This window comes from Gorilla gorilla, chromosome 12 (assembly GCF_029281585.2).
Source record: "Gorilla gorilla gorilla isolate KB3781 chromosome 12, NHGRI_mGorGor1-v2.1_pri, whole genome shotgun sequence".
Classification (NCBI taxonomy): Eukaryota; Metazoa; Chordata; class Mammalia; order Primates; family Hominidae; genus Gorilla; species Gorilla gorilla.
The window spans coordinates 52,967,354-52,994,533 of record NC_073236.2 but is presented as its reverse complement, the minus strand read 5'-3'; the positions used below and the strand labels follow the sequence as shown (position 1 = coordinate 52,994,533).

At 49.6% G+C, this 27,180-nt stretch overlaps 1 protein-coding gene across 3 annotated transcripts in view; it reads right to left on the bottom strand.

Annotated features, from left to right (window-relative positions):
- The window catches only part of CD8B (CD8 subunit beta), a 45,578-nt gene extending 19,601 nt beyond the window's left edge, over positions 1 to 25,977 (bottom strand). The window contains exons 1-6 of one of the 3 annotated variants that reach the window (XM_019020825.4): positions 25,722 to 25,971; positions 21,956 to 22,315; positions 16,890 to 16,979; positions 11,573 to 11,662; positions 9,812 to 9,848; positions 3,203 to 7,211 (exon numbers count right to left, since the gene is read on the bottom strand). In XM_019020825.4, the coding sequence (XP_018876370.2) occupies positions 7,199 to 7,211; positions 9,812 to 9,848; positions 11,573 to 11,662; positions 16,890 to 16,979; positions 21,956 to 22,315; positions 25,722 to 25,764 (633 nt within the window). In that variant the 5' untranslated portion in view covers positions 25,765 to 25,971 and the 3' untranslated portion in view covers positions 3,203 to 7,198. Of the gene's footprint in view, positions 1 to 3,202; positions 7,212 to 9,811; positions 9,849 to 11,572; positions 11,663 to 16,889; positions 16,980 to 21,955; positions 22,316 to 25,721 lie in introns of those variants that run through there. The other 2 variants (XM_019020823.4, XM_031007790.3) reach the window with 2 other exon arrangements.
- Positions 25,978 to 27,180: the final 1,203 nt, after the last annotated feature.

Below are 27,180 nucleotides of genomic sequence, written 5' to 3'. Positions count from 1 at the left end.
TGCACCCGCCCCACCAAATCGCCTGCCACACACAGAAGCACACACAGGCGCACTCTGAAATTACACAGATAAAAGGCCGACGGTGTTACTCCCTCTCCCATTGATAAACTCCTTTCTGTGCTGGGTGGGGCTGGCGGACTTTCTGATGGAGGAAGATGGAACTGCCAGAGTGAGCACTGGCTCTGGTCTGAGCCACTGTGAGCCTTTCTTCTCTCCTCCTTCATCCCCTATACCACAAGATAGACCACCCAACATGGCCTTCTGAGTTTCTAGGGAGCTGGGCTTTGAGCAGGGCCCACAAAAGGACTTCAACCAAAGCCTGCTTGTCTTGTGGAAGCCACCCTACCTCCCTGTTTCCAAACCAGAAGCATCAGTGTGGCTGCAGGGTAGGTACTCGGATAGAGGCGGGGACGACCCTAACTCCATATTCTGCCCTGGCCCAGCTAGAGCCTTCGTGATCCGAAGGCAGGCCCACCTTTTGTGCTGATCACGTTTACTGTTGCTCTCCCCTCCCCATGTCCCCCAAACTTGGCTGCGGCTGAGGTAAGGGTGGAGGGGTGGGAGTCATGGCCTCCCTTTTGCCTGGTCTGGTCTTGCCCAGACAGCAGGCCTAGCCCAGCAGGCAGCTTCAGGCTTGCAGGATGCTGAAGGGGTGCTGGGGAGGGGTGTGTGGGGAAGAGGAGCCTCCACCCCTCCACCAACACCACCTCACATCTTCCCCTCGTAACTTTGCCCTCACCCAACCGCAGAGACCTCCACAAAATCTGTAAGAGGCTGTGAACAACACTCCCAGCCAAACACAACTTTTTTGAGAAGGCAATCCATGCCCTCTGCTTGTGTTGGCATCACCTGGGTCTTTCTCTGGTCTGTCTGGGGCTGGCACGAGGCTGCAGCCAGTGAGGCACTGAGGCCACTCACTCTTGGAGCCACGCAAGTGCCAGCCTTGAGCCTGTGTCCCCCCGGTCATGAGAATGAAAGCCCGTGGGGTTAGGGACATCTTCTGAGCCAAATCTTTAGTGTCTGAAACACATGCCTGATTGAGATCTGAGTTGTTGAACTTGGTTCTCTAAGGGGATTGTCCATTGTACTTGGCAGAGTAAACATCCCGAGTGGTCCTCACAGCCTTGAGGAGCACAGAAAGGTGGGTGGGCGGATGGGTGGGGGAGCCAGCAGGGGAGGTGCTGGGAGGGGCAGTGGAGAGGGAGGGCTGTGCTCCCAGCTTGTGGGGGCCTAAGGACTTTCTATCTGAGCCTTTTGCTTTGTTCATTCATTCATTTCAATTCTGGCCTCAGGCTTAGGAGTGATTTGTACAGGTGGCAGGAAAGAGCCAGAGGACCCCCACAGGCCTTGGCCCTGGGCTACTAGGGAGGGAACTGAGGCCTAGAGGCTGTAAGCAAGACTGCGAGCCCTGGGGGCCCAACTATGTCTATCCTGGCCATGCCGCACCCCTAGTCCCAGCACAGGGCTGGCTGGGCACACAGAAGTTTCCCCAAATAGATATGTACGAACCAGCATCAAGAAACTTAAGGGATTGGGCATGGTGGCTCATGCCTGTAATCCCAACACTTTGGGAGGCTAAGGTGGGAGGATCGCTTGAGCTCAGGAGTTTGAGACCAGCCTGGACAACATAGCGAGACCTCATCTCTACTAAAAATAAAAAAAAATTAGCTGGGCATGCTGGTGCGCACCTGTAGTCCCAGCTACTTGCTTGAGTCAGGGAGGTCAAGGCTGCAGTGAGCCATGATGGCACCACTGCACACTAGCCTGGGCAACAGAGCACTGTACACACACACACACACACACACACACCCCCCCCCAAGGAAGAGGAGAATTGAGTGAAGAGTTGTGGGTATTAGTTCAGTCATAAATGGGGACAGGAGTGGAAATGGTCTACAATTAAAAATGCATGAAAAGGCCAGGTGCTGTGGCTCATTCCTGTAATCCCAGCACTTTGGGAGGCCGAGGCAGACGGATTGCTTGAGCCCAGGAGTTCAAGACCAGCCTGGGTAACATGGGGAAACCCCATCTCTACCAGAAATATAAAAAATTAGCCAGGTGTGGTAGTGCATGCCCATAGTCCCAGAAACTCAGGAGGCTGAGGTGCAAGGATCGCTTGAGCCCGGGAGACAGAGCTTGCAGTGAGCCATAAGTGCGCCACTGCACTCCACCCTGGGTGACAGAGCAACACCCTGTCTCAAACAACAACAAAATTACGTAGAAGAATGGACATGGTTTCCTTTCAAATTTAGAAGTCTAAGCAAAGCTCTTAAAAGGGTACTCGCTTGTGAAAGGCAGTAAACTAATGGGAAAAGCAGGATCCAGGAGAGCCAACAGTACTGTGGAGGATGTAAGTGTCTTTTTCAGTGCCTCTGCTTTCAGCTTTACAGGAATCACACGTGTCGTGCATGTTTCTGTGAATCTCAAACCGACGCAGGGCTGGGGAATATGGTTTCCTTCTGTTTGAGTTATGTAACTGGGAGGACTCCAGGAACCAGTGACTCACGGTTCCCCGGGAGTGTCAGTGACGCATCGAAGGAGGTTTCCCAAGAAGCGACAGAGGAAATATCTTTTGGAAGGCCTCTGAAGACAGGGCTCTTTCTGTCTTTCCCTTTGACTGGGTGGTAGATTCGGATCAGCTTTGCAGCCCACGCGGGGTCGGGGATCACTTTCTGAAAACAAGTTGCCCACTTCCTACAGGTAGAGACACAAGCTGCGGGGCGGGGGTGGGGATGAGTAAGGATGAAAGGGAGGGGGTGGTGTAGGACCCCCCTTCTTCTTTTGAACAGGCCCGGGTGGGCTCCACACCTGCAGGCTACTTCCCACTGAAAGGAAGGGGGCAGGGGGAGGGGGGAACACCAGTGCTGCTCCCAGACCCATTAAGGTCCACAGAAAAACACAGAAAAGATGTTCTCCTTCAGGGCAGAGAACCCAGGCTCACCTAAGGTTGCTGGAGTGCAGACCACCCCTGCCACGAGCCCAGCCCCATGTGAACTTCCAGACAAGTAAATGCAATTGCAAATGTAGCTCGCCCAAAGTCTACAGCTGGTAAAGACCCGGGCTGTGCTGTCTGGCCACCTCGGACCTGCCTCACCGTGATTTCCATGGTTCAGATTTTTTTAATTTATGAATAAATCTTTCGTTTGTGGATATTTTTATTGATTCCAATTTCTTATTATAACAATGGCCAGACGTTCTTTTTTTTCCAAACTTTTAATTGCTTTTTCCCCAACTACAAAAGTAATACATGATGTAAAAATTCACACAAGGAACTGTACAAAGCAGAAGTGGAAATTCCCCAGAGTAACTGCAATTAACAGCTGAAAGTAAATCCTTACAGACCTTTTCCTGTACATATACAAACAAATATACCCGGAGGCCTTGATTTATTATTAGAGAAAAAAGATCAAATCTGCAGAACAATATTAGAAGATTTAATTTTCTATATTCTCTATTTTATGTATTATATTCTCGAGATTTCAATTTTATGTTTTAAAAAATATGGGAAGAAAAAAAACAAACTTTTTTTAGAAAAAAATTATTTTTGAGACAAGGTCTCTCTCTGTTGCCCAGGCTGGAGGGCAGTGGCGTGATCACAGCTCACTGCAGTCTCAAACTCCTGTGCTCAGGAGATCCTCCCACCTCATCCTCCCTAATAGCTGGGACTACAGGCAAGCACCACCATGCCCAGAAAAAAATTTAAAAATTTTTTGTAGAGTCGAGGTCTTGCTATGTTGCCTAGGCTGCTCTCAAACTCCTGAGCTCAAGTGATCGTTCTGTGTGGGCCTCCCAAAGTACTGGGATTACAGGCGTGAGCTGTAATCCCATGTGCTTGCTGAAGAAACTTCCAAATACCAATTTTACACATTTCTACAATGTTCTGTACTTGGATTTTAAAAAGTCTCTTTCTTGAAGTATAATTTACATCTATATCCATAACTCTAAAGTCAACATATCTGAGTGTACAGCTTGATGACTTTTACTAACGAAACACACTCATATAAGTGATTCCCAGATTGAGAAGCAGAAACGCTCACCTTCAAACCTCATGCTCCCTCCTAATGACCACCACTGGACCAAGGGTAACTGTATCCTAACTTCTAACAACATATATTTGTTTTGCTTGTTTTCTTCTGTGCTTGAATTTTAACAGTGACTACATATTGCACCATATATTGTATTAAGAATAATCTATACAGATGTTTTAAAAATATATGCATTTGTCATAACCATCATTTGATATCAGCATATATGGATCTACTCATTCCTTAGCAGCCGCCTAAACCCCCTTATTAGACTGTGTCTGAATTTATCTGACCAGTCCCTTTTGATGGACATTTGGATTATTTCCCATTTTTAGCTAGTAAGCAGCACTAGAAGGAACAATCTGATGCATATTTCTTTGTGAATGCCACTTTTTGATGTATTTCTTTCAGATAAATGCCAACAAGTGGAATTGCTAGTCAAAAGATAGCTGGATGGAGTTTGGGGGGCATATTTCATCATAATGGCCCTATAGAGTGTAGTAGCAGCTCAGTTCCTTCTTCAAACAAAGGTCAGGTGCTGGGTGCAGACCTTCTCACCGCAGCCCCCACCATTGGCAGCCCAGCCTGCTCCAGCTCCCTGGGCGGCCGGAGCTGAGCCCGCCTCGGCAGGTGCCTGCTGCACAGAAAACTGCCGGAGGAGCGCAAACCACCCCTGCCCCCAGCCCAACCCCATGAGAACTTGTGAACAAGTACATGCAATTGCAAAGACAGCAGCAGGGAGACGGTCAAATTTCAAAGCCTGCAGTGGGACAAGGGGCCTTGTGGCCTGTTCTTACTTCCGCTGTGCACTGGGTGTGAGCCTTCAAGGAGGGCAGACCACGTGCACTGCAGGCCTTAATCTCTTATTTGTTTGTGATGGGCCGGGTGAGGGGCCCACCTGAAACACGAACCCTAGAGGAGTCTGGTCCAGCTGACCCCAATTCTTTCACCCCTCCCCTCAGCCTTGGAAGGCAGCCTGTCCCTCGTCCTCAGAGCTGATGGGCAGAGCTTTTGTTTCTTTTGAACACCTCTTGCTGAGGCAGGAGTCTAGGGTCTGGGGGCAGGGAATCTAAGGCCAATTCGTGCCGAATCAAGGAGAAACATCTATGTCTGGGGGCAGGGAATCTGAGGCCAATTTGTGCTGTCTTCTCAAAGCTGGAGCAAACGGAAAACACCTGGGTCTGGGGGCAGGGCATCTAGGGCCAATTAACGTACACCAAAAGGAAAAACCCCATCTCCCCACACTGAGTAACCAAGGATCAAAGGCTACTCTCCCTACAACCCTCCCCCTTCCACTGCATCTCAGATGGAAAGGGAGACTGCCCTGGATTGACCACAGACCAAGCACGGGCCATCCCTTCATCCGCATAGGGCGTCAGTTCACCTCAGCCTTTCATTAGCCATGGACCAAATCCTTCACCCAGATAAGGGGTAGCCGACAGGTACCTCAAAAGGGGTACTTAAAACCCAGAAAACTTTGCAATTGGGCCCATGGGCTATCTGCTTAGGTTCCACTCCTACCATGTGGAGTGCTTTCTCACTTCAATAAATTCTTCCTTTTGCTGCTTTTATTCCTTTATTACTTTGTACGTTTTGTTCAGTTCTTTGTTCAAAATGCCAAGGACCTGGACGACTTACACTCAAGGCCCTCCTTCCGGTAACACTGCATCTATGCCTTTCTAACTCCACCCACCACACCTCATTCTGCTGCGGCCGCACCCCAGATGCCAGGAGAAGGTCACACTGCCCCTTCCCCAGAGTCGTCTTTCCTTTCCTGTTTTTTTTGTAACATTTCTTACATTCTGTGGTTGTCACAGGTAACTGAACATAACCTGATTTGTCAATGTCCTTTGAGCTGGCCAGGAAAAGCAGGTGAGGCTGGATTCTCCTTGGACCTGGACGTGGTGCTTCTGTTAATGCAGCCTCAGGTTGCAGTGTTTTATGGTGCAATAGCTCCTAGGCTGCTAAAGCTCAGGTAGGGGCGGCTAAGATGGGTCTCAGGCACTTTTTCAAACCCAGGCACGAGGTCCTGCTCTTCACTCTCCACTCCTGCTCAGCACTTTCTCCTTGCTTTTTCCTTCTCCAACTGTCAAGGCTAAGAATCAATAAGAAAATGAAGAGACATGTGACAGAACCCCTCATGCCTCCTACCTTCTGTTTGGTGCCTGACTTGAAGCCAGGGATCCCTGCGGTTCAAGCCGCGGTAGAAATGAACACGTGCTAGTTCAGCTTGGGAGTGGGCTGAGAGATGGGCCTGAGGCACCTGCAGCCTGGCTCTGGGTGCCCTGGGCGCTTCCTAGCCTCTCTAGGACTCTCCACACCTACAACGTCGGGCAAATGAGGATCTCAGGTGCAAAAGGAGGATGTACAAATTTTCTCCTTCTGGTTTCTGTTCCACTGAGCATTGATGTCTTTGCTGTAGATGGGCTTTCGCATGTTTATGTCACAGGAGCCGTTTGTTATCTTTAACCTGGGACTTTATTTGTACAACTAAGACATTTGTATAAAACAAACAGAAAATGAAAGAAGCATTAAGCCATGGGAGAGTAGAAATGGGAGCTGAGAAACTTAAGAGTAGAAATGGGAGCTGAGAAGATGAAGTGAACTCCTATCCTCAAACCCGCAAGTTCCCGGCCCCAAAGGAAGCCCTCAGAGACTGACATGGCTTCTGGGAACTGGACAGCCCCTCTCAGCAAGCCTCATTCCCAACCTGCACCTGGCCTCTCTGCGAGGAAGGTCAGCCCCAGCCTGGGAAGACCAAGAGGGAGCCAGCCCAGCATCACCCCATGAAAGACCCAGGACCCAATGTTACTGCCCTACCAGGGCAAAGCAACTTGCAAAGATGGTGGCTAAACGGCCACCACTAAAGGTCCCAGCTCAGGGAAAGCACAGGAGCCGGAAGCGGTGGCATGGGCAGCATTTCTTAGTCCTCCAGCACACTCTGTGAAGTGCCCTGGGGGCAATGAAACCTTCTCCCTAGTATTCCCGATGACCCACGAACAAGTTGCTCCCATGCACGTCACACACAGAAAGGCCTTGCAGCAGTGAAAAGCAGGCAGCTTCAGCAGCCATTGAACTCTCCAGGGTTGAATGTGTCCCTTCTCTCATTTTTCCACATCGTGCTTGTTACTGACCGATGTCTTTTTGTAGCAGGACACCAAAACCGTATTCTCTGCTCATTTGTAAAATCTGAAAACAACAGCAAGTTGTGAAACCACTTATTTTCAGGCAAACGATATTGAATTTCCTGTAACAGAGACAAATGGCAAATGAGAATGCAGAGTTCTACTCCAAGTAGCCTGGGGCCGAGAGTTTTTTGTTAGTATGTTTCTAGGGCCCATCTTAGTCATTAAAAAGATTGTTAAGGCTAAAAAACAAAACAAAACAAAACTGCAGCTCAAAGAATGGTAGCTTTGAATTGGATTACTTCCTGTAGTACCTCTAAGATAATCTAAGAGAATCACAAATTTATATCAAGGGGCCAGAAGAAATTGGCCTGAGGATGGGATGATTTTCTAAGGACAGTTAGAGGTTGGGGAACAACTACCTCAAATCGCAACTCAGATCTGTGAGCACCACAGGCTATTTCCTCCATGCCTGGATCATGAGAGCAAAACCAGAGGTGGTTTTCAAGCTTTTTTGAAGCCACAAACCCTTTTGTTCAAATGACATGTTACAGGTAAGTGTAAACCCAGACAATAGAAGAGAGTACGTCTGTTCAAAATGAAGAGAGTGAGGAGGTCTCAGGGTTCCCCCACGACCACCCAGAGCCCCTTCCCTGCCTCAAGCTGATCCTGGGCTTGCAAAAGCATGAGGTCCTGCATCCAGCCTCCCCAAAACTGGCATCAGATCACTGGGGAGCAAGTTAAAATGAAGGGGTGGGGACAGACCCAGACTACAGTTAGTACCAGAGAGGGACTTACTTTCCATGAAGGTCATCATGGGAGAGATTTTGAACGGAACTTTCTTTTTTTTTTTGAGACAGAGTTTCACTCTTGTTGCCCAGGCTGCAGCGGAATGGTGTGATCTCTGCTCATTGCAACCTCTGCCTCCGGGGTTCAAGCGATTCTCTTGCCTCAGCCTCTCGAGTAGCTGGGATTACATAGGCGCCTGCCACCACGCCCAGTTAATTTTTTGTATTTTTAGTAGAGATGGGGTTTCACCATGTTGGCCAGGCTGGTCTCAGACTCCTGACCTCAGGCGATCTACCTGCCTTGGGCCTCCCAAAGTGCTGGGATTACAGGCTTGAGCCACTGCACCCGGCCTTGAATGGAACTTTCTAGAGGTCTGGCCTGAGACAGCTACACTCAAGTTATTATCTCTTGGGTAGGGGGCAGCTTCTAAATCCAACACACAAGGTGAAAATTGTACACAATTAAAATATCATTGAAAATTGCCCATAAAATCCAGCAGGCATGTTTAAGCCACTCTCGATATAGATATAATGTGTACAACAATGCAGAGCATATAGTAATATGAATTTATATGGCTATTTACAATTTTAGAGTATTCAGAAATACATTTTGTTTGTCCGTTGCTGCACTTGCAGAGTGGAATTTACTGAAGTGACTTGAGCTTGTGCTCTGACTCCGGGGTCCTGGGGCCACATGCTTTAAGGATAATACCCCAGTGAATCCTCACACTGACAGTGAGATTGGCACTGTTAGCTCATTTCACAGACGAGAAATCCGAGACTTGGAGATGTGAAGTGACTTGCTGGCTGTCACATGGTGATTGGCAGACGGGATTCAAACCCAGCCCTGTCTCCACCTAAAGCTGGAGCTTTTGAGCAAGAGAACCTGTTGCCCTCTTCAATTTAGAGTTGTGTACTTTTGCTCCCCCAAACATTTCTGTATAGAGGGGGTTGTTCTAAGGATCAAATGTAATTAACTGGATAGGCAGATGTGAAACAGTCTCTGTTTTGAGGAACAAAAATCAAATGCAGGAATGCTGCCCTGGCCCAGGATGGCTTCCAACAGCCTCATGAAAGACCCAGGACCTAATGTCACTGCCCTACCAGGGCAAAGCAACTTGCAAAGGTGGTGACTAAATGGCCACCACTAAAGGTCCCAGCCCAGCCCAGGGTAAGTACAGGCGCTTTCTCAGCTTAGTGGGCCCCAAGAATGCTGTGTGACTCTGTCAACTCCTGGGACCCAGATGGGGTCGAGGGCGGCAGGTGGGACAAAGGCAGCTCCTAGGGAAGGAAAGCAATGGCTGGTGGAAGAGGCTGGTCTTCAAATGCGATTCCAGTAGTCTCTCCACTGATCTGTCAAATGAGGGTGATAACCCCTTATCTCACACAGAACCAAGGGTATGAAATAATAGGTGGGATGAAATAACGGATGGGATGAGTTTGGGATACTCTGCGGTATTCTGTGCATGCAAAGCCTGATTGCTCTCCTCAGGAGAGCTAAGAATATTCTTGAAATACATTTAACTTATTGGTCAGGTTTTTGTTTGTTTAGGTTATCTCTTAGGTTCCTGAACTCTATCACCGCATCTATTTATACAGTCTGTAATTTTTTTTTTAGATGGGGTCTCACTCTGTTGCCCAGGCTGGAGTGCAGTGGTACCATCATAGCTCACTGCAGCCTTGAACTCCTGGGCTCAAGTGATCCTCCTGCTTCAGCCTCCCGAGTAGCTGTGACTACAGGTGTGCACTACCATGCCCGGCCGAGTCTATGATCTTTGGACGATGAGGTCTGACTTTGGCTTCCCGCTGCAGTTAGAGGCTGCAAGCTGCAGCAGGGGCTGAGGAACCCAAGGCCACACCCAGGTTATATACTTACTGTTTCATGAAACGAAGCCGGGCTCTCCTCCGCCGGCCTGGAAGAGGAAAGCAAGGGCGCCAGTCAGTGTGGGCTGTGGGTCACTGCGCTGAGCCCCAGAGGCCAAGGAGGATTGTCACAGGGGCAGCTGACACCTCAGCCCACCTCCCTGGTCCCAGACCCTGGCCCAAACACTTTACACATTTTAATCCCCTTAATGCTCACTGAAAACCTGAGTTGGATACTACTTTTAAGATCTCCATTTTATATGTGGGAAACTGAGACACAGAGTGAGTGAATTACTGGATAACATGCCCAAAGTCATGCAGCTAGTAAGTGGGAAAGCCAGAATTCAAACTCAATTAATCAGCTGCAGAGTCTGTGTCCTTAAACACACCTGCTTGCCCTTCACAGCAGGTCAGACATGAAAGGTCCCAGAGACAGGCAGTCTCAGGCTAGGGCAATTGCATTCAGAGGGTGAGCGAGATTTCCCACTGGGAGTTAGGAAGAAAATAAAAGCATGTCTATTGACATTTGTATTTCAGCCTTTATTACTTTTGATTTTCATTTTTTTTTTTAGGAATGGGGTCTTATTATGTTGTCTAGGCTAGACTTGAACTCCTGGGCTCAAGTGATCCTCCCTCCTCAGCCTCTCGAGTATGGGCACTTGCCACTACACCCAACTTACTTTTCATTTTGAAGCACATTTAATAACATACATAAAATATTAAATAAGTAAATACAGCCAACTGCTGCATTTACTTTATAATATTCAATTAGCTGTATTCACTTATTTAATATTTTATGCATGTTATTAAATGTGTTTCAAAATATTTTACCAATGAGGTCCTTCCTTGATCGAGAGAGTTTGCAAACCACTGAAATTTATGGGTTTCTTAGAATGGGGTACAGGGGCCCCTCTGTGGGAACGATTGTAGGCAAAAGTATGCTCCTGGGTGCATTTCTGTGGGGAGAGGTCCGTTATTTTCATTGTATGTTCAAAGGGGTCTGTGACCTACAAAAGTTAAGAGCCACTGATCTAGTTCATGCCCTTGCTGTCCCACCTGCCCATTTTATAGATGCGCAGAGAGGGGAAGGGGCTTGCTCGAGGTGGCACAGGTGAGCAGAAGAATTGGGGTAGAGTCTGGGCTCTGGGCTCTAGGGCAGCCATGCAGGCCTCCCCTCCGGCTCCCCGTCTTTCTTGTGAACCCAGTGCTGTGCAGAGCTTGGGGTGGGGGCCGTAGAAGGAGACAGTCCCGTCTCTGGGGTGGCTGGGAGCAGCAGTTATTTCTGTTTCCCACAGCCTCATCAATATTGGTGTCGTGGAGAGGATTTCTAGCTTCTAGGAACACAACACAAACCCCATAGGCAAACTTTTCTGGACACTGGGCTTTGGTCTCAACTGCTCACGTGAGTTCCCACTCACTGACACATGCCGGGTGCCAGGCATTTGGGGCAGGAATTTACAAACAGCAACTCTGGGAGGTAGCTAATGTCCTACCCCCATCTGAGGCAGCCGAGGCTCAGAGAGACCAGGGCACTGGATCAGGAAACAGCCACGTTGCACTCAAACCCAGGTTTGCCTGACTCCAGGGACAGGGTGGTCTTTGGTTTTGTCTGCGTAGCCCCAGGCCAAGAACTACCTCCGGAAATACCATAGGTTCTCTGAGGCAAATTCCCACCAGGCTGCCATCTGCTCTGCTCCCCTAGAGAAGAAAGTATCCCAGGGACACTTCAAACAGCAAACAGGGACACCCAACAACCCAAGAGGAGACAACTCACAGCACAGGTGGATGGCCACTCCCAGGGAAACCAGCAGAACCAGGACGCCAGCCACCAGCAGGCCAAGGGTGATGGGGCTACAAAGTGGGCCTGGAAAACACACATGTGACATGTGTTCAACACGGAACATTTTTCTGCATGAGATACGCAGAAAAATACAAGGAGCGAAAAATTCAACTGGAAGCCCCACCTCCCAGAGAATACCACCATTTGTATTTCGATGTAATGTATTTTTCCTCAAGTCTTTTTTTTTTTTTTTTTTTTGAGACAGAGTCTTGCTCTGTCACCCAGGCCGGAGTGCAGTGGCGCATTCTCAGCTCACTGCAACTTCCGCCTCATGGGTTCAAGGGATTCTCGTTCTTAGCCTCCCGAGTAGCTGGGATTACAGGCATGTGCCACCATGCCTGGCTAATTTTTGTATCTTTAGTAGAGAGAGGGTTTTATCATGTTGGCCAGGCTGGTCTCAAACTCCTGGCCTCAAGCAATCCGCCCACCTTGGCCTCCCAAAGTGCTGGGATTACAGGCCTGAGCCACCATGTCCGGCCATCGTCTAGTCTTTGTAAGCACTTTAAACATTATTGAAATCATTTTATATATAAAATTTCATGTCCCACATCCAAATTTTTAAGAAGTAGACAATTTTCATGCCTGGTAATGAGTCTTTTACTATTTATTTTTAAAACTTTTAATTTCACAAGAAATAGCTGAATATATTTTCATTGTAAGACATTTAAATATAGGATTAGAGTGCTCCCTGACATCTTTGCTCCTTCACAGAATTAATCACCATTGATAATTTAGTAACTTTCTCTTTCCATGCCTATGTAATTTTTATAGATACATATAGGGTTTGTTTGTTTGTTTGTTTGTTTGTTTTGACACAGAGTCTCGCTCTGTCGCCCAGGCTGGAGTGCAGTGGCGCAATCTTGGCTCACTGCAACCTCCGCCTTCTGGGTTCAAGCGATTCTCCTGCCTCAGCCTCCCAAGTAGCTGGGATTACAGGCGTCCGCCGTCATGCCTGGCTAATTTTTGTGTTTTTAGTAGAGACGGGGTTTCACCACATTGGCCAGGATGGTCTCAATCTCCTGGCCTCAAGTGATCCACCCGCCTCAGCCTCCCAAAGTGCTGGGATTACAGGTGTGAGCTACCGCAACCAGCCTTAAATACATATAGTTTTAAAAAATATATAGAGTGGATTATACTGTACAAATTGTTCTTTTGTACCTTTACTTTTTCAACGTGCCTTTTTTCCTTCACTTAGTCAATGTGTTCTTTCTTCCAGCAGAGTAACATCTGACAGCATGGATGTACCATGAGTTACTTGTCATCAGTGGGCCTTTTGATTGTTTCCTGTGTTTTACTTTTACAAATAACTCTGCAGAAAACAACCTGTATATTTCCTTACAAAGGTGCCTTCCTGAGGTAAATACTGAGAACGGGAACTACTAAACCACAGACTTTGCCCATTTTAAATTGTGACAGATGCTGTCAAATGCCTCCCTAAAAGGCGGCACTGACTTCCATCCCCACCCGCCAATAGTGCACCTTGCTGACCCTTGATATCATCAAAATGTTTTAGTTTTTGCCAGTCAAGTAGGGGAAAATGTTATTTCACTTAAATTCCCTAATTTCTTATAAGCTTTGGCCTATTTTCATATATTGGGAACTTGTATGATTTTTCTTCTACGAGTTGACTATCTGTTCCTTTGTCCATTTTGTGTGCTATTTAAACAGCAGACTTTACACTATCAATGTCCCAAATCCTCCTCTGACGCCATTCAGGCCCCTGTGGCTGGTCCCTTGAGTAGCTGAGGGACAGAGCAGGGCCCACGGGCGAAAGGGCAAGGCTGCAGATTTGGGCTTGAGGTTTGGAAAATTGGAAAGCATTGTGGATGTCAAGGAAGAGAGAGAATTTTTACTGAATACATATGTGCTAAGTACATACTAAATGCAAACTCCCATCTTGTGAGGAAGAAAGGTATTGGTATTTTTAAATTATTTATTTATTTATTTATTTATTTATTTATTTATTTATTTATGAGATGGAGTTTTGCTGTTGTTGCCCAGGCTGGAGTGCAATGGCGTGATCTCGGCTCACCACAACCTCCGCCTCCTGGGTTCAAACGATTCTCCTTCCTCAGCCTCCTAAGTCGTTGGGATTACAGGTGCCCACCACAATGCCCAGCTAATTTTTGTATTTTTAGTGGAGACGAGGTTTCGCCATGTTGATCAGGCTGGTCTTGAACTCCTGACCTCAGGTTATCCACCAGCTTTGGCCTCCCAAAGTGCTGGGATTATAGGTGTGAGCCACCACGCCTAGCTCAACTAAGTTTTTAAAAACTGTAATGGAGGTGGGTGCAGGTCACAGGGATGTACAGGGCGGCAGGGCTCCTTCCTGAGGAGAGGTCATGGTTAAGACCACTGTGGAGGCCAGCAATGTAGCTACAGGTCTCCTCTGGAGCACTGTCTCCCATCCAAAATGTGACTCTCCGGGAAAAGTTGCTGCTGCAAATAACGAGCTTGGGTAAGGGGCCATTTGCCAGAGCCACACCAACGACACCCCCAGCCCAGCCTTCCTCATCTTACTGGGGCCTCAGGGTCTCCTGAGCTCTGGATCTGCACTCTGCTCCTGAGTCCATGGTTTAGAAATGGTCCCCCAGCACCTAAGGGTGTTGTCTTAGGAACAGCCCTAAGCCTCAAGGGGCAGTGCCTTCTCAGTGACCCCATGGGTTTCATTCATGATCACAGGCTTTGAGGTCTGTGTGGACGCCCCACAAGCTCTGAGTGCCTGGTGTATAATAGCATCTCATTTAGTCCTGCATCCCCATTTTACAGACAAGGAAACTGAGGTTCATAGAGGCTGAATCACTTATTCAGTGTCTCATAGTACAGGCAGTGGTAGACAGAGATTCAGACCTAGGCCTGACTGACTTGCCACTAGGCTACACTGACCCAGGGCCACTCTCCTCAGTGTAACCTCCACCTACTTTCCCCACACCCATCCCCAGCCTTACTCCACTAGGTCACCTTCACACACATCCGGGTTATTCTTAATAACCTATTAATGTTTGGTTTGCATTTTGCCCTGGGAATTTACTGAGGGTTAGTACAAGAAATGATGCAAGAGGCCAGGCGTAGTGGTTCACGCCTGTAATCCCAGCACTTTGGGAAGCCAAGGCAGGTGGATCACCTGAAGTCAGGAGCTCAAGACCAGCTTGGCCAACATGGTGAAACCCTGCCTCTACTAAAAATACAAAAATTAGCCAAGCGTGGTGGTGGGCACCTGTAATCCCAGCTACTCTGGAGGCTGAGGCAGGAGAATCACTTGAACCTGGGAGGCGGAGGTTGCAATGAGCTGAGATCACGCCACTGCACTCCAGCCTGGGCAACACAGTGAGACTCCATTTCAAAAAAAAAAAAAAAGAAAGAAAGAAAAGAAATTATGCAAGAAATCTGAAGACCTTTGTTTTTGCCATCATTTATAAAAGTATGACTGAGTTTGCCGTCATTCAGCTGTCCTTACATGAAGATGAATGGGCAGATTGCTTCTAGAATTTAGTGCTAGGATGAAGGTTTCTTCTTTTGGTGGCAGGTTGTTTCTTTCTATCACTGGGGTTGGGGTGCCATACAACTTGGGGTCTTCCCTTTGTTTAAACTGATGTTGCCGGGTTCTCCACAGCCGTAGCACACAACCAGTTCTTGCACCCTCATCTTAGTGGCTCTATTGTATTTGCCTTTTATATACTTTTTATTGTAGTCTGCCTGAAATCGTTTAGGTGAAGGGGTCAGGGCATGGGACTTTATAAAATAAGGTTACTCTTAAGCTCCTTAAGACTTTACTCTTCTGTACATTGGTTCTGATTTTCTTTTTACTGTGACCTCATGTGACGGCAGCTTCCCACCCTGGTCTCCCAGATCCTATTCAGTGCCGTCCTCAATAATTTCTGGTACTTAAAATATTTAAGACAAAGCAAACTGAGCAGTGCGAGGCAGTGCTCCAGGGGCTGCTTGTGGTTTGTTTTCTGGGTAGCAGCAGATGGCACTTTCTGTTTGTCACCAGTGACTTTTGCTGGGCTGAGGTCAGTATTTTTCCAGAAACACGTTTGGGCTGGTGGGTTTAAGGAAAGCGTGTGCGTGGGCGTGTGTGTCTGTGTGTGTGTATGTGCGTACACTCCAGCTGAGGTGTCTGGTGTAGCATAGAGAAGCAAATGTGTTCATTCGCAAACAAACATGTATTCATGAACTAGCACATACTGTGTATTAGGTCCTCTGTTAGGTATTAAAACTGGAAACTTTTTTTTGAGACAGGGTCTGGCTCTATCACCCAGGCTGGAGTGCAGTGGCAGGATCTCAGCTCACTTCAATCTCCACCTCCCAGGCTCAAGGCATCCACCTCAGCCTCCTGAGTAGCTGGGACTACAGGCATGTGCCACCACGCCCAGCTAGTTTTTTTACATTTTCGTAGAGACAGAGTTTCACCGTGTTGCCCAGGCTGGTCTCTAACTCCTGAGCTCAAGGCGATCCACCCATCTGGGCCTCCCAAAGTGCTGGGATTACAGGTGTGAGCCACCACGTCTGGCCAAAACTGGAAAAGTTTAAAGTGCTGGTCCTTTGAGTGGATTTTTTGTTTGTTAACAGCTTTATTGAGTTATAATTTACGTATAAAGTCCCCTTGTTTAAAGTGTACAATGTCATGGTTTTTAGTGTATTCATGGAGTTGTGCAACCATTATCATAATGTAATTTCAGAACATTTAAATTCCCCTAAAAAGAAACCTTATACCCATTAGGAATCACTCCCCATTTCTTTCCCAAGCCCCCAGCCTTAGGCAGCAACCAATCTACATTCTGTCTCTACAGAGGATCATATGCTGGATATTCCATAATCATGGGATCATATAGTATGTGGATTTTTGTGACTGGCTCCTTTCATTTTATTCTTTATTATGGCCAAACAATATTCCACGATAATAAATAAGCCACATTTTGTTAATCAACTCATTAGCTGGTGGATGTTTGGGTAGTTTCTGCTTTTGGCTAGTATGAATAATGAAGCTGTGGACACTTGTGCGCAGGGGTGTGGGTGGAGATCTCCTCCATTAAGCTTTGTCCAGTAACAACTTACGAGTCTGTCTCCCAAGAGACTGTGAGTTGCTGTCACACTCAGCATCCTTTCTGACCCTAGCTTGGGCCGGGGAGATAGGCTCTAGAGTTGACACTTGGAAAGTGCCTGTGCCTGGGGAAGGAAGGAGGGGAGGGAGGGAGGGCAAGGGGATGTCTGCCTTGTTTCTGAGGGTGCAGAGGGATAGGGAACTCACCCTTCTGGGTCTCTGGCCTGGGTAACCGGCACACTCTCTTCTTGGGGGTGGACTTCTTGGTGGGCTGGGCAGTGGTGGGAAGGAAATCAACTACAGAAAGAAAGCAAGACACATATCTTAGCCAAGTGAACACCACGTGGACTCAAAGACAAAACTTTGTCTTATGGCTGGGTGCGGTGGCTCATGCCTGGAATCCCAACACTTCTGGAGGCCAAGGCAGGAGATCATTTGAGCTCGGGAGGTTGAGACCAGCCTAGGCAACATGGTGAAACCCCCTCTCTACAAAAAATAAAAAGTTTAGCCAGGCGTGGTGGCATATGCCTACAGTCCCAGCTACCCAGGAGGCTGAGGTGAGAGGATCACCTGAGCTTGGGAAGTCAAGGCTGAAGTGAGCCATGATCATGCAACTGCACTCTGGCCTGGGCGACAGAGCAAGACCCTGTCTCAAGATCAAATAAATGAACAAATGAACAAAATTTGTCTTACATCCAAGTACTGAAGTCCTTATGACTGTTCCCCAGGCTGCTACAGGGCTTGAAGATCACAGAGCAATAGAATGTTTGATCTGCTTTCTGAATTCTCAGATGTCGGGAAAGGGGTGAGGGCCTAGGGATGGGGTTCAGCTTGGTGTCCTGGAGAGAGGAAGGCTCTGGAGCCACACAGAACTGAGCAGAGCCTACACCTCTGATTTATTTTTATTTATTTATTTATTTATTTATTTATTTATTTATTTATTTATTTTTTGAGACAAAGTCTCACTCTGTAGCCCAGGCTGGAGGGCAGCGGCATGATCTCGGCTCACTGCAACCTTTGCCTCCCGGGTTCAAGCAATTATCCTGCCTCAGCCTCCAGAGTAGCTGGGATTACAGGCGCGTACCACTGCATTCGTTGTGCCACTGCATTTGTCTAATTTTTTGTATTTTTAGTAGAGACGGGGTTTCACCATGTTGGCCAGGCTGGTCTTGAACTCCTGATCTCAGGTAATCCACTCACCTCGGCCTCCAAAAGTGCTAGTATTACAGGTACGAGCCACCGCACCCGGCCGACCTACACCCCTGATTAACCGCTGTGTGACTTGGGACAAGTCATAGCATTTTTCTGTGCCTTGATTTCCTTATCTGCTGAAATAATGATAAGTGCCACCTCCTTCTTGGGATTATCTGAGAATGAAAGGGACATTGTGTCCAAAAAAAGTTTCAGTAGATGTGGCTCCACCTGGCTGAAGACCTTGAGCCTCAGGGCTGGATCGCCCAGCCTTTGGCACAACGAGCCCCTCCGCCCAACTCGGCATTCCCTAAGCACATGGAGGAAGCTCATGGAAGGAGGGGGTGCCCTTTTCTGCATGTAGAGTACCACGCAGGTGTCATATTTGGGGATTGGTTTTCCTTCTCAGATGGCCCTAAAATATATATATAATATCAGAGCTAAGGGGAGTTCAGTCTCAAACTTTAATTTCAAAGGTGAACGCCAGAGACGAGGGGAGCTGGCCCCTGCAGCCCCAAGTGGTGAGTGCTGTGTTGGGACCCCAAGCCCCTGTCCTGACTCCTGGATGGGTCACCCCTCTCCTTCATTTTTACCCAGTGACCCCTGCTGAAGTGTTGGGAGGGGCAGTGGGCCGGCACCCAGAGCAAAGGAAGACAGCTGTGGCTCTGATGCCTACTGGGGATGAAGGGGGCACTGCTGGCCACAGAGTCCAACCCTTGCCTTTGTGGGTTAAGGAAACATATCCCTCTGCACTGATTTTCTCCAAAATGGTAGGAGAGGGAGTAAGGAGACACCATGAACCTAAACTCTAGAGTCAGGGGGACAGAAAAAAAAAAAAGAAAAGAAAAGAAATATTAAGGCTGGGCGCGGTGACTCACGCCTGTAATCCCAGCACTTTGGGAGGCCGAGGCAGGCGGATCACCTGAGGTCAGGAGTCCAAGACCAGCCTGGCCAACATGGCAAAACCCCGTCTCTACTAAAAATACAAAAATTAGTTGGGCCTGGTGGCACGTGCCTGTAATCCCAGCTACTCAGGAGGCTGAGGCAGCAGAGTCGTTTGAACCTGTGAGGCGGAGGTTGCAGTCAGCCAAGATCCTGCCACTAAACTCCAGCCTGGGTGACAGTGACTCCGTCTCAAAAAAAAAAGGTGTTGGGGGGTTGTAAGGGAGAACAGGCAGGGGAAGCCCACAGATCAGTCATTTTTGGGCTGGCATCTTCTATATAAAAGTAGACATTTTAACCCCTCACCTCTCTGAGCCTCCTCTGGAAAGCGGAGAGAACACGATCTGTTTGTCTGCTTCAAGACATTGATGGGAAGAAGCGACTAGGATGAACGTGCACTAAGCTCCAACCATGTGTGGGGAGCAGTGCTGAGCCTTTCAGCATAAGTTTACTGGACACAACAACTTTTGGGACAGGCACTGTTGTCCCCATTTTATCCAGGAGGAAGCCTAGGCTCAGAGAGCTGAAATAATGTGCCCAAAGTTAGACAGCCACTGGCTGCAGAGCCAGTATCTGCACCAAAAGACCTTGATTCTAGAACCTGTGCTTCTCGTTCTGCCACACTACCTCACGTGCAAAGATTTTCTGACAAAAAGTTGAACACTTTAGGTCCACCCAAGGCCCTGGGTCATCATAGTGCCGAGGGCAACTATTGTAAGAGGAAACTGTCATCAGCAGGGTCGGAGAGCGTGCAACGAGCCTGGCCCTCTCCTGGGAGTGTTGCCTCCTTCAATCCTCATGGCCCTAGAAGTAGTTCTGTTTGAATTATTTTCTACCCGAGGAAGCAGGGATGTCTTTCAGATGGTCAGTGGTGAGCCCAGAGGGGAGCCAACTCTTTGGGCCCTCAGTGCCTTGGCTGGGCACCACAGCCTGGGTCTAGTGGGAGACTCAGGTTGGGGGACTGTTCCATTTTAAATTCTTCTTGCCTAGAGCCAGGTCCCCCTGGATTCCTCCTGAGCCCCCAGTTTAATCTCTCCCTCTCTGTTCTTAAAAGGAATAAAACTTCGAGCCCATGATATACTTAAGGGCCTGAAAAAGGCCCTGTCTTTCCCCAAACACTTTCTCAACCATCCCAGCTTTGTCCTCTAAAAGGCCTTTCTTGGGTGAGAAGGTGGGTTTCGGCTCCGAAGAAGGTCTGGTTGCAAGCCCTGGGGAGAAGCAGGTTTGGCTGCAAGCCAGCGCTGGAGAGAGGCATTGACATTCCTGTAGTGCTGGGAGGGGTTTGGGGTTTGGAAACACGGAAGTCAGGAGTGAGTGCGGTTGGGATGGAGGTGGTGGGAAGCTCTGGAAACTAGCTGTGTTTATTCTACCCTCCACCTTCTCAGACTCTGAAATCTCATGAGTGGAAAGGTGTGGGGCTTACAGAGACAAAAACAATAAGCTAAAGCCAAACCCCAAACCCCAAACCCCAAACTCCCAAAGTACATTTTTCAATATGAAAATCAGTGGACCCCCACGTGAAGGGATGCCTCAGCTTCTTGCCTGCAATACACCCTCCCAGGCTAGCAAGAGGTGGCGGGGCATCACTTTGGTTTGTGTCTTCCTAATCGTGCTGCTGTCCCCAGCTGCCCCTGCACTTCCTCACGCTGCGTGGTCTAATTTCTGGGTCCCCTTGTGGCTTTTAGTGCCCTCAAGTGAGCAGGAAGCAGGGCAGTGGGAGCCCTGGAGGGGGTTGGCTCCAGCCTTGGGCCAAGCTGGAGGTGGGGCTAGAGCCAGAGCCAGGCTGTGAGAGTTACCACCCATAACTAAATGCCTTCTGTCCAATACGCCACAGGTGCTGCTGAGCACATGAAATGTGGCCAGTCTGAATCGAGATGAGCCATATGTTTTATGTAAAATGCTCATCGAACACTTAGTATGAAAAATGAATGTAAAATATTTCAGCAATACTTTTTATATTGATTACATGTTGAGATGAAAATATAGTTAATAAATTGAGTTAAATATAACATTATTTAAATTAATTTTACTTGCTTCTTTTTGCTTTTTTAAACATGACTTTAAAAATTTAGAATTTCATCTGTGGCTTGAAATGTGCGTCTGCTGGACTTGCTGACTTAAGTCAGAGGTCTGCAGCTTCTCTGGGATTAAGTGGGTCATGGAGGCCATCAGCACCCCCGTGTGACACAGAAGAGAACACTGAGGCCCAGGGAAGAAAGCATGGCAAGTTTGCAAGCAAAGCTGGGCCTGGCTCAGTCACCCTACTAACTTCGACTCAGGTATGAATTCGAGCTGTAGGCCCTCACAGAGAACATAAGGGCACCTGTCCCTCCACTGCCCCTAGAAATGCCCTCACTGGGTATATCAGGGCAGTGAGGGCCTCCTTTCCCTGTGTGCACACTCTGGGGATTTCTAACACCACTATAAGGCCAAGGGGCTCAGCCCAATCCAGCCGTAGCTTCAAATGTCCCTGATGTGGCCTGAAGGACAGCACTGCCCTGTCCCCATAAGAAGAATAATGCCTGGCCAGGCACGGTGGCTCACGCCTGTAATCCTAGCGCTTTGGGAGGCTAAGGCGGGTGGATCACTTGAGGTCAGGAGTTCGAGACCCACCTGGCCAACATGGTGAAATCTCGTCTCCACTAAAAATACAAAAAATTAGCCAGGTGTGGTGGCTCATGCCTGTAATCCCAGCTACTCGGGAAGCTGAGGCAGGAGAATCACTTGAACCTGGGAAGCAGAGGCTGCAGTGAGCCAAGATCGTACCACTGCACCCCAGCCTGGGCAAAACAGTGAGGCTCTGTCTCAAAAATAAATAAATAAATAAATAAAAAAGAGAAGCACAATGCTCATCTCTGACTCTGACCCGTCTCTTCCAGTTTCACCTTATTCCCACCTAAAGTGGTTAGGTAATAGACCTACCTTCCAGGGTGGTTGGCAGCATTAAGCAAGCTAACTATGTAAACACTTGGAGGGGCTTGGCCTGGGTAAGTCTCCACTTGTACTTTCTGTTACTATTAGCAGCAGTGCCATTAGTCACGGCTGCAGAGTGGGGCACACTGAAGCCTGGTGGTCCCAGTGCCTGGCACGTGCCTGGCACACAATCGGTGCTCACTGATAGCATTGAGCCTGCTTCTTACCCACACTCAGCTGAGTTCCCTTCCCGAAGGTCAGCTCGGGGCTCCCGACGATCATGCAGAAGTAGATGCCACTGTCTTCCGGCTTCACGCTTGTGAGATTGAGAATGAACCGGCTTGCATCCCGAAACACAGCTATCTTCTCCTGTTCCACCTCTTCACCGTGGATAGTCCCTTTTGCGGAATCCCAGAGGGCCAGGAACTCGTGGTGACTGTCACTGCTCGGGGCCTGGCGCTGTCTCAGCCAGTAGATGCGCATGTTACTGAGGGAGATTTTAGCCTCGCAGGACAGCATCACCATCTTGTTGGTTTGCACCTTTATGTATGCAGGGGTCTGCTGGAGGACTGAGCTGCCATGGAGAACTAGGAAAAGCCAAGAACAGAGACATCGCACATTTTCCTAGCCACAGCTGTGGGACCTCGCAGTCACACTGAGTCAAGTGTCAAAGGAAAAGCCATGGAAGAACCTGCCCAGTTACTGGGTCCAGGGAGTGTGTTGAGCGCAGCTGTTGGCTCCTGGACTCAGAGTTCACATACCCCACCTCCCAGGAGATCATCTGGAAGGCAGGTGTTTGCTAAGTTCAGCTTTACAAAGGTACAGGGGAGAGAGCTGCCATTTGTTTATTGTGTACTTATATGCCTGGCCCTTGCATAAAGGAACTCAATCAAGCCTCAAACTGGCTTTGGAATTTTTTAAAAGACATGGGGTCTTGTTATGTTGCCCAGGTTGGAGTGGAGTGGCTACTCACAGGCACTATCATAGTACACTTCAGCCTTGACCTCCTGGGCTCAATCTATCCTCCCACCTCAGCCTCCCAAGTAGCTGAGACTATAGGCATGTACCACCACAAAAGGATGGATCCAGGATTTTTAATCCTCATTACACAGATGAGGAAACTGAGGCATGAAGTTACTTGTTCAAAGTCCCACTTACAGTATGTAAGTGGCCTAGGAGTCAAACTCAAGGATTTGAAGTCTGAAGCCGAAGCTGGTTGCCTTTCACCTCCTCTGGCTGCCACTGGATGTACAGCCCTTTGGCAGGCTCCAAACTGCCGAAGGAGACCCAGGACAGGCTGGGAGAGGAGCCCAGAATCACAGCAGAGCATGTGGCTGGTCTGTCCGTTGCTGGACAGACCCTGGTAGGTACAATTACAGCCCATGACCCCCGAGCCCAGCAACTGATGGGTCACTGGATCCCTATTCCCCAGTGGAAGGACAGACACCACAGAAGCAGGGCTGGGAGTTCATCTTAGACTCTGACGAGAAGCACCTGGCAAGCAGGGGCTTATTCATGAGGAGCTAGAGCAGGACTCACAGACCCGGCCCTGAACCCAGCCTCTGGCCGTGCCAGTTGTGAGACCTCAGGCCAGTCACCGAGCCTCTGTCTTCTTATGAAAGGAGGACAGCTTGGGGCTGTTGTCCTGCCTGCCTCTGAGGGTTGGAAATAAATGAAATGCTGTCCAAAAAAGCACACTGCAAACTGTATGGCCATGTACACAGGTAAATACTGTCCCTGTGTCTCATATCACAGGGTTGTTACTGGAAGTAAATTAAATCTCAAGGAGAAGGATCAGAACAGGTTCCATACACACCAAGGCTGCACAGCTTCCAACAAACACAATCTGACCTGGTGAGCCCTTCATTTTGGCTGTGGAGCAAAGGGAGACATTGCAGGCCAGGGCAGAGACGCAGGAGTTGGGAGGCACAGAGAGGACACAGACCCGGGTAGGCAGAGGGGGCCAGAGGGCATGTGTGTGTGCCCAAGAGGAGCCAGCTTACTGAGCACCTCATGTTGAAAATCCTGCCTGCACTTGCAGCTCAGGCTCCGTGGCCCCATAATGGCCTTCTCCAACACTGATGAAATGAACTTCGACTTTTTGACTTCGCTCCTGGACCACTCTCAGCTTTCGCTTGCATCAAGAATGAAATGATGGGGCCGGGTGTGGTGGCTCATGTTTGTAATCCCAGCACTTTGGGAGATCGAGGCAGGAGGATCACTTGGGCTCAGGATATCGAGACCAGCCTGGGCAACATAGCGAGGCCCTGTCTCTACTAAGAATACAAAAATTATCCAGGCATGATGGCGCGTGCCTCTAATCCCAGCTATTAGGGAGGCTGAGGCAGGAGAATCGCTTGAACCCGGGAGGCGGAGATTGCAGTGAGCCAAGATTGCGCCACTGCACTCCAGCCTGGGCGACAGAGCAAGACTCCGTCTTGGAAAAGAAAAAATTATTAAAAAATAAAAATAAAAATAAAAACAAGAAGGAAATGATGCCTGGGGCACAAGTGGCTGCTGGACTTCCTCTTGTTTCCCCAAACACCACACTGCCGTTCCAGCAGAGCAGAGGTTTTTCCTTGCTTTGGGTCACTCGCTTCTTGGGGGAGTTAATAAGAATCAATAATGCCAGTTTATTGAGCTGTGCCTGGCATGGCGCATACATTGTTTCATTTGATCCTCACCAAATCCTGTGGGGGAGATACTGTTTTGCACCTACTTTACCCATGAGGAAAGAGAGACTCAGGAAGGTTAAAGATGTGCTCAAGGTCACACAGTGATCCAGATTAACACCCAGCTTGTGGGACCCCAGAACCTGACTTTGAACCACTGAATTGAAGAAACCTGCAATCCTCTCCCCGATGGTGGTTATGTGCTCACGAGCACACAGTGGGGCTGCAAGTACACAGGTGCCCAAAGCCCTTCGGGGAAAACCCAGAAGCGACTCCCGTAAGAGCAAGGCCTGGGCTGTGAGTGTGCATTTCCTCTCCTGGCTGAGACACACCCCGGCTCTTCCCGGGGCCCACTTGCTTTTTGTCCCCTAGGAACTGAATACTCCGGGCTGTGGCCAAGGCCCTGCTGTGTGCTGGACATGGAGCCAGGCCTCACTGCATGTTCCCCTCGGTAACCCAGGAATTCCATTCTCAGAGGGACCTGATGTTTCTACATCCATCAGTAATGACTTTAGTGCTCTGAACGGTCTGAGCTCTTTCTATTTATGATGTTGCACTCACTGGGCCAGAACCCCCGGCGGGCAGGCCTTGTCACCCCCTGGCAAGATGACCAGCTTTGGGCTTTTTGGGCACGAGAGCAAATCGACCAGTTTGGGCAGTTTTCCGGGTGTGTGGAGGCTTCTTCCAAAAGGCAGTCTGGCTGGGCTTATTCAGAAGGACAATCCAGATGCCCCATCCAACTCCAACAACCCAACCTCCAGGCTGCTTCCTAGGGAGCCACGCTACCCATGACACCCAACACCAGCGACATCAGGGAGAACGGGAGCCAGAGGGATCACCCTGCCCTAGCCCTCCGAGAACTGACAACGCCCGATGTTTGTCTGATTGTACTACAAACACTTCCCCGGAAGTAATAAAAATGTGTCCACAGGACCCATGGCCTGGCCAACCTTCCTCCGAGCACATCCTGCGGGGACCCTGGGCAGGGACCTGTTTCCTTCCCCTCGTGACCTCCAGCGACCCTCTCTTTCCTTCCCTCACTCGCTCCCCTTTTCACTGCCTCCCCTTCTCCTGCGTCCAGGCTTTTGAGGGGAGGTGGCCTCAGTCCAGGGGCTCTCCAGTCCCCCGGGGTAATGCGATATGGGGGTATTTTATTTCCACCCTTAGGGATCGTGCCTGCCAAGCTGCCTCCCGGGCGCCCCGCCACCGTGGGCTCGACGCCGCACCCTGCCAGGACCAGGGCCAGGACAGCCACTTATCACCTCCCCGCTCAGGCCCCGGGAGCGCAGACCCTTGGGCAGCCCGCGCGCCGCCGCCTTACCTGTCAGCTGCGCGGCCAGGAGGAGCCACAGCCGCGGCCGCATCGTGGCGCGCCCGGGACACCTGGCCCCGGGGGCTCGGCGGAGACAGTCGCGGCTGGGGCGGGTGAGGAGCTGGCCGGGCGGGGCGCCTGGATCGGGGAGCTGGGGGGGCAGTGGGGAGGGCGGGACCGGGCGCGGTGGCGGCGGGAGTCTGGTGTTGGGGACCGCGAGGTCTCCGCCCTCATCCTCCTAGCATTGCAAAGGTCTGGGCTGCGTTTCCAGAGCCCACCAGGACCCTCCGCTTTCCAGAAAGGAGGGGACACCGCCGGCCTCCCCCAGGCAGCTGCATGTGTGTCATCGCCCCCTGCCCCGGGAGGTGCTCAGGAAAGGGTTGTGACCCCGAGTGACAGTAGAGGCTCAGAGAGGTCAGGATGTGTGGTGCATGGTGGAGCTGGCCACTAACTCGGGCCGCTTCTTGTCTGTTTGAGTAGCAATAGAGGGGCTCCTGGGTGCCCCGGGCTGGGCTGGGCCTGGAGTCAGCAAGCCCCAAGTCTTGCCCTCCCTTGCCAGGGAGGAAGGAAAGGTAACCGGCTGTGACGCTGAGGGAGGTGAGCTGGGAACTGGAGGTGCAGAGAAGGCCCCGACCCTGTTTGTAGGTTGTGGGGGTGCAGCAAGACCTAGATCTTAAGAATTTCGAAGGACTGTGACGATCACCGGCTGCGCCCTGCCGGCGAGTGCCCTGGGGCCGGCTCTATTTGTTGAGCGATCCAGCCCTGGTGGGGAGATTTGTGAGGGGAGACCTGGCTCAGGCTGTGTCTTCCTGTTCAAACGGGGGTTAGTAGAGAGGGGGTTGGGGAGGTCCAGGGAGAACTGGGCATGCAGCCTGCAGGGGAGAGGGACCCCTTGGAGGGCTGTGGGAGAGGCTCCTTGTAAATGTCAACAAAGACCCAGCCAGGCAGGTCCATGGGTTACCCTAAGAGCTTAGAGTTTATCGGAGAGGAAATGGCGTGTCCCCTGAGATCTAAAGCAGGCAGCCGGGCAAGGACACTGTCACATTTGGTCTCCACATCCAGTATTCTTTCCATCCCACTCTTGCCCCAGCCCCTCTGCCCATTGCTGGTGACAGCATTGCTCATGGCTGAGTTGGGTGCAGAGAGTTCAAAGGCACTGGGGGAAAAGAAGTCACTCAGCCCAGCCAGAGGCCAGAGTCTCGCTGGATACTGCCTTCGCTCCCAGGAGCGACTGTTGAGGTCTGGATGGACACAGACCTGGGGAGACCACACACTAGTGTGAGCTTTTTAAAAAAACTGATGTGAATTTCACATAACACAAAATTAACCATTCAAAAGCCTACAGTCCAGTGGTATTTAGTACATTCACAATGTTGTACAACCACCACATCTATCTAGTTCTGAAATATTTTTATTTCCCCAAAAGAAATCCCTGCACCCATTAAGCAGTCACTCCCTATTGTCACCT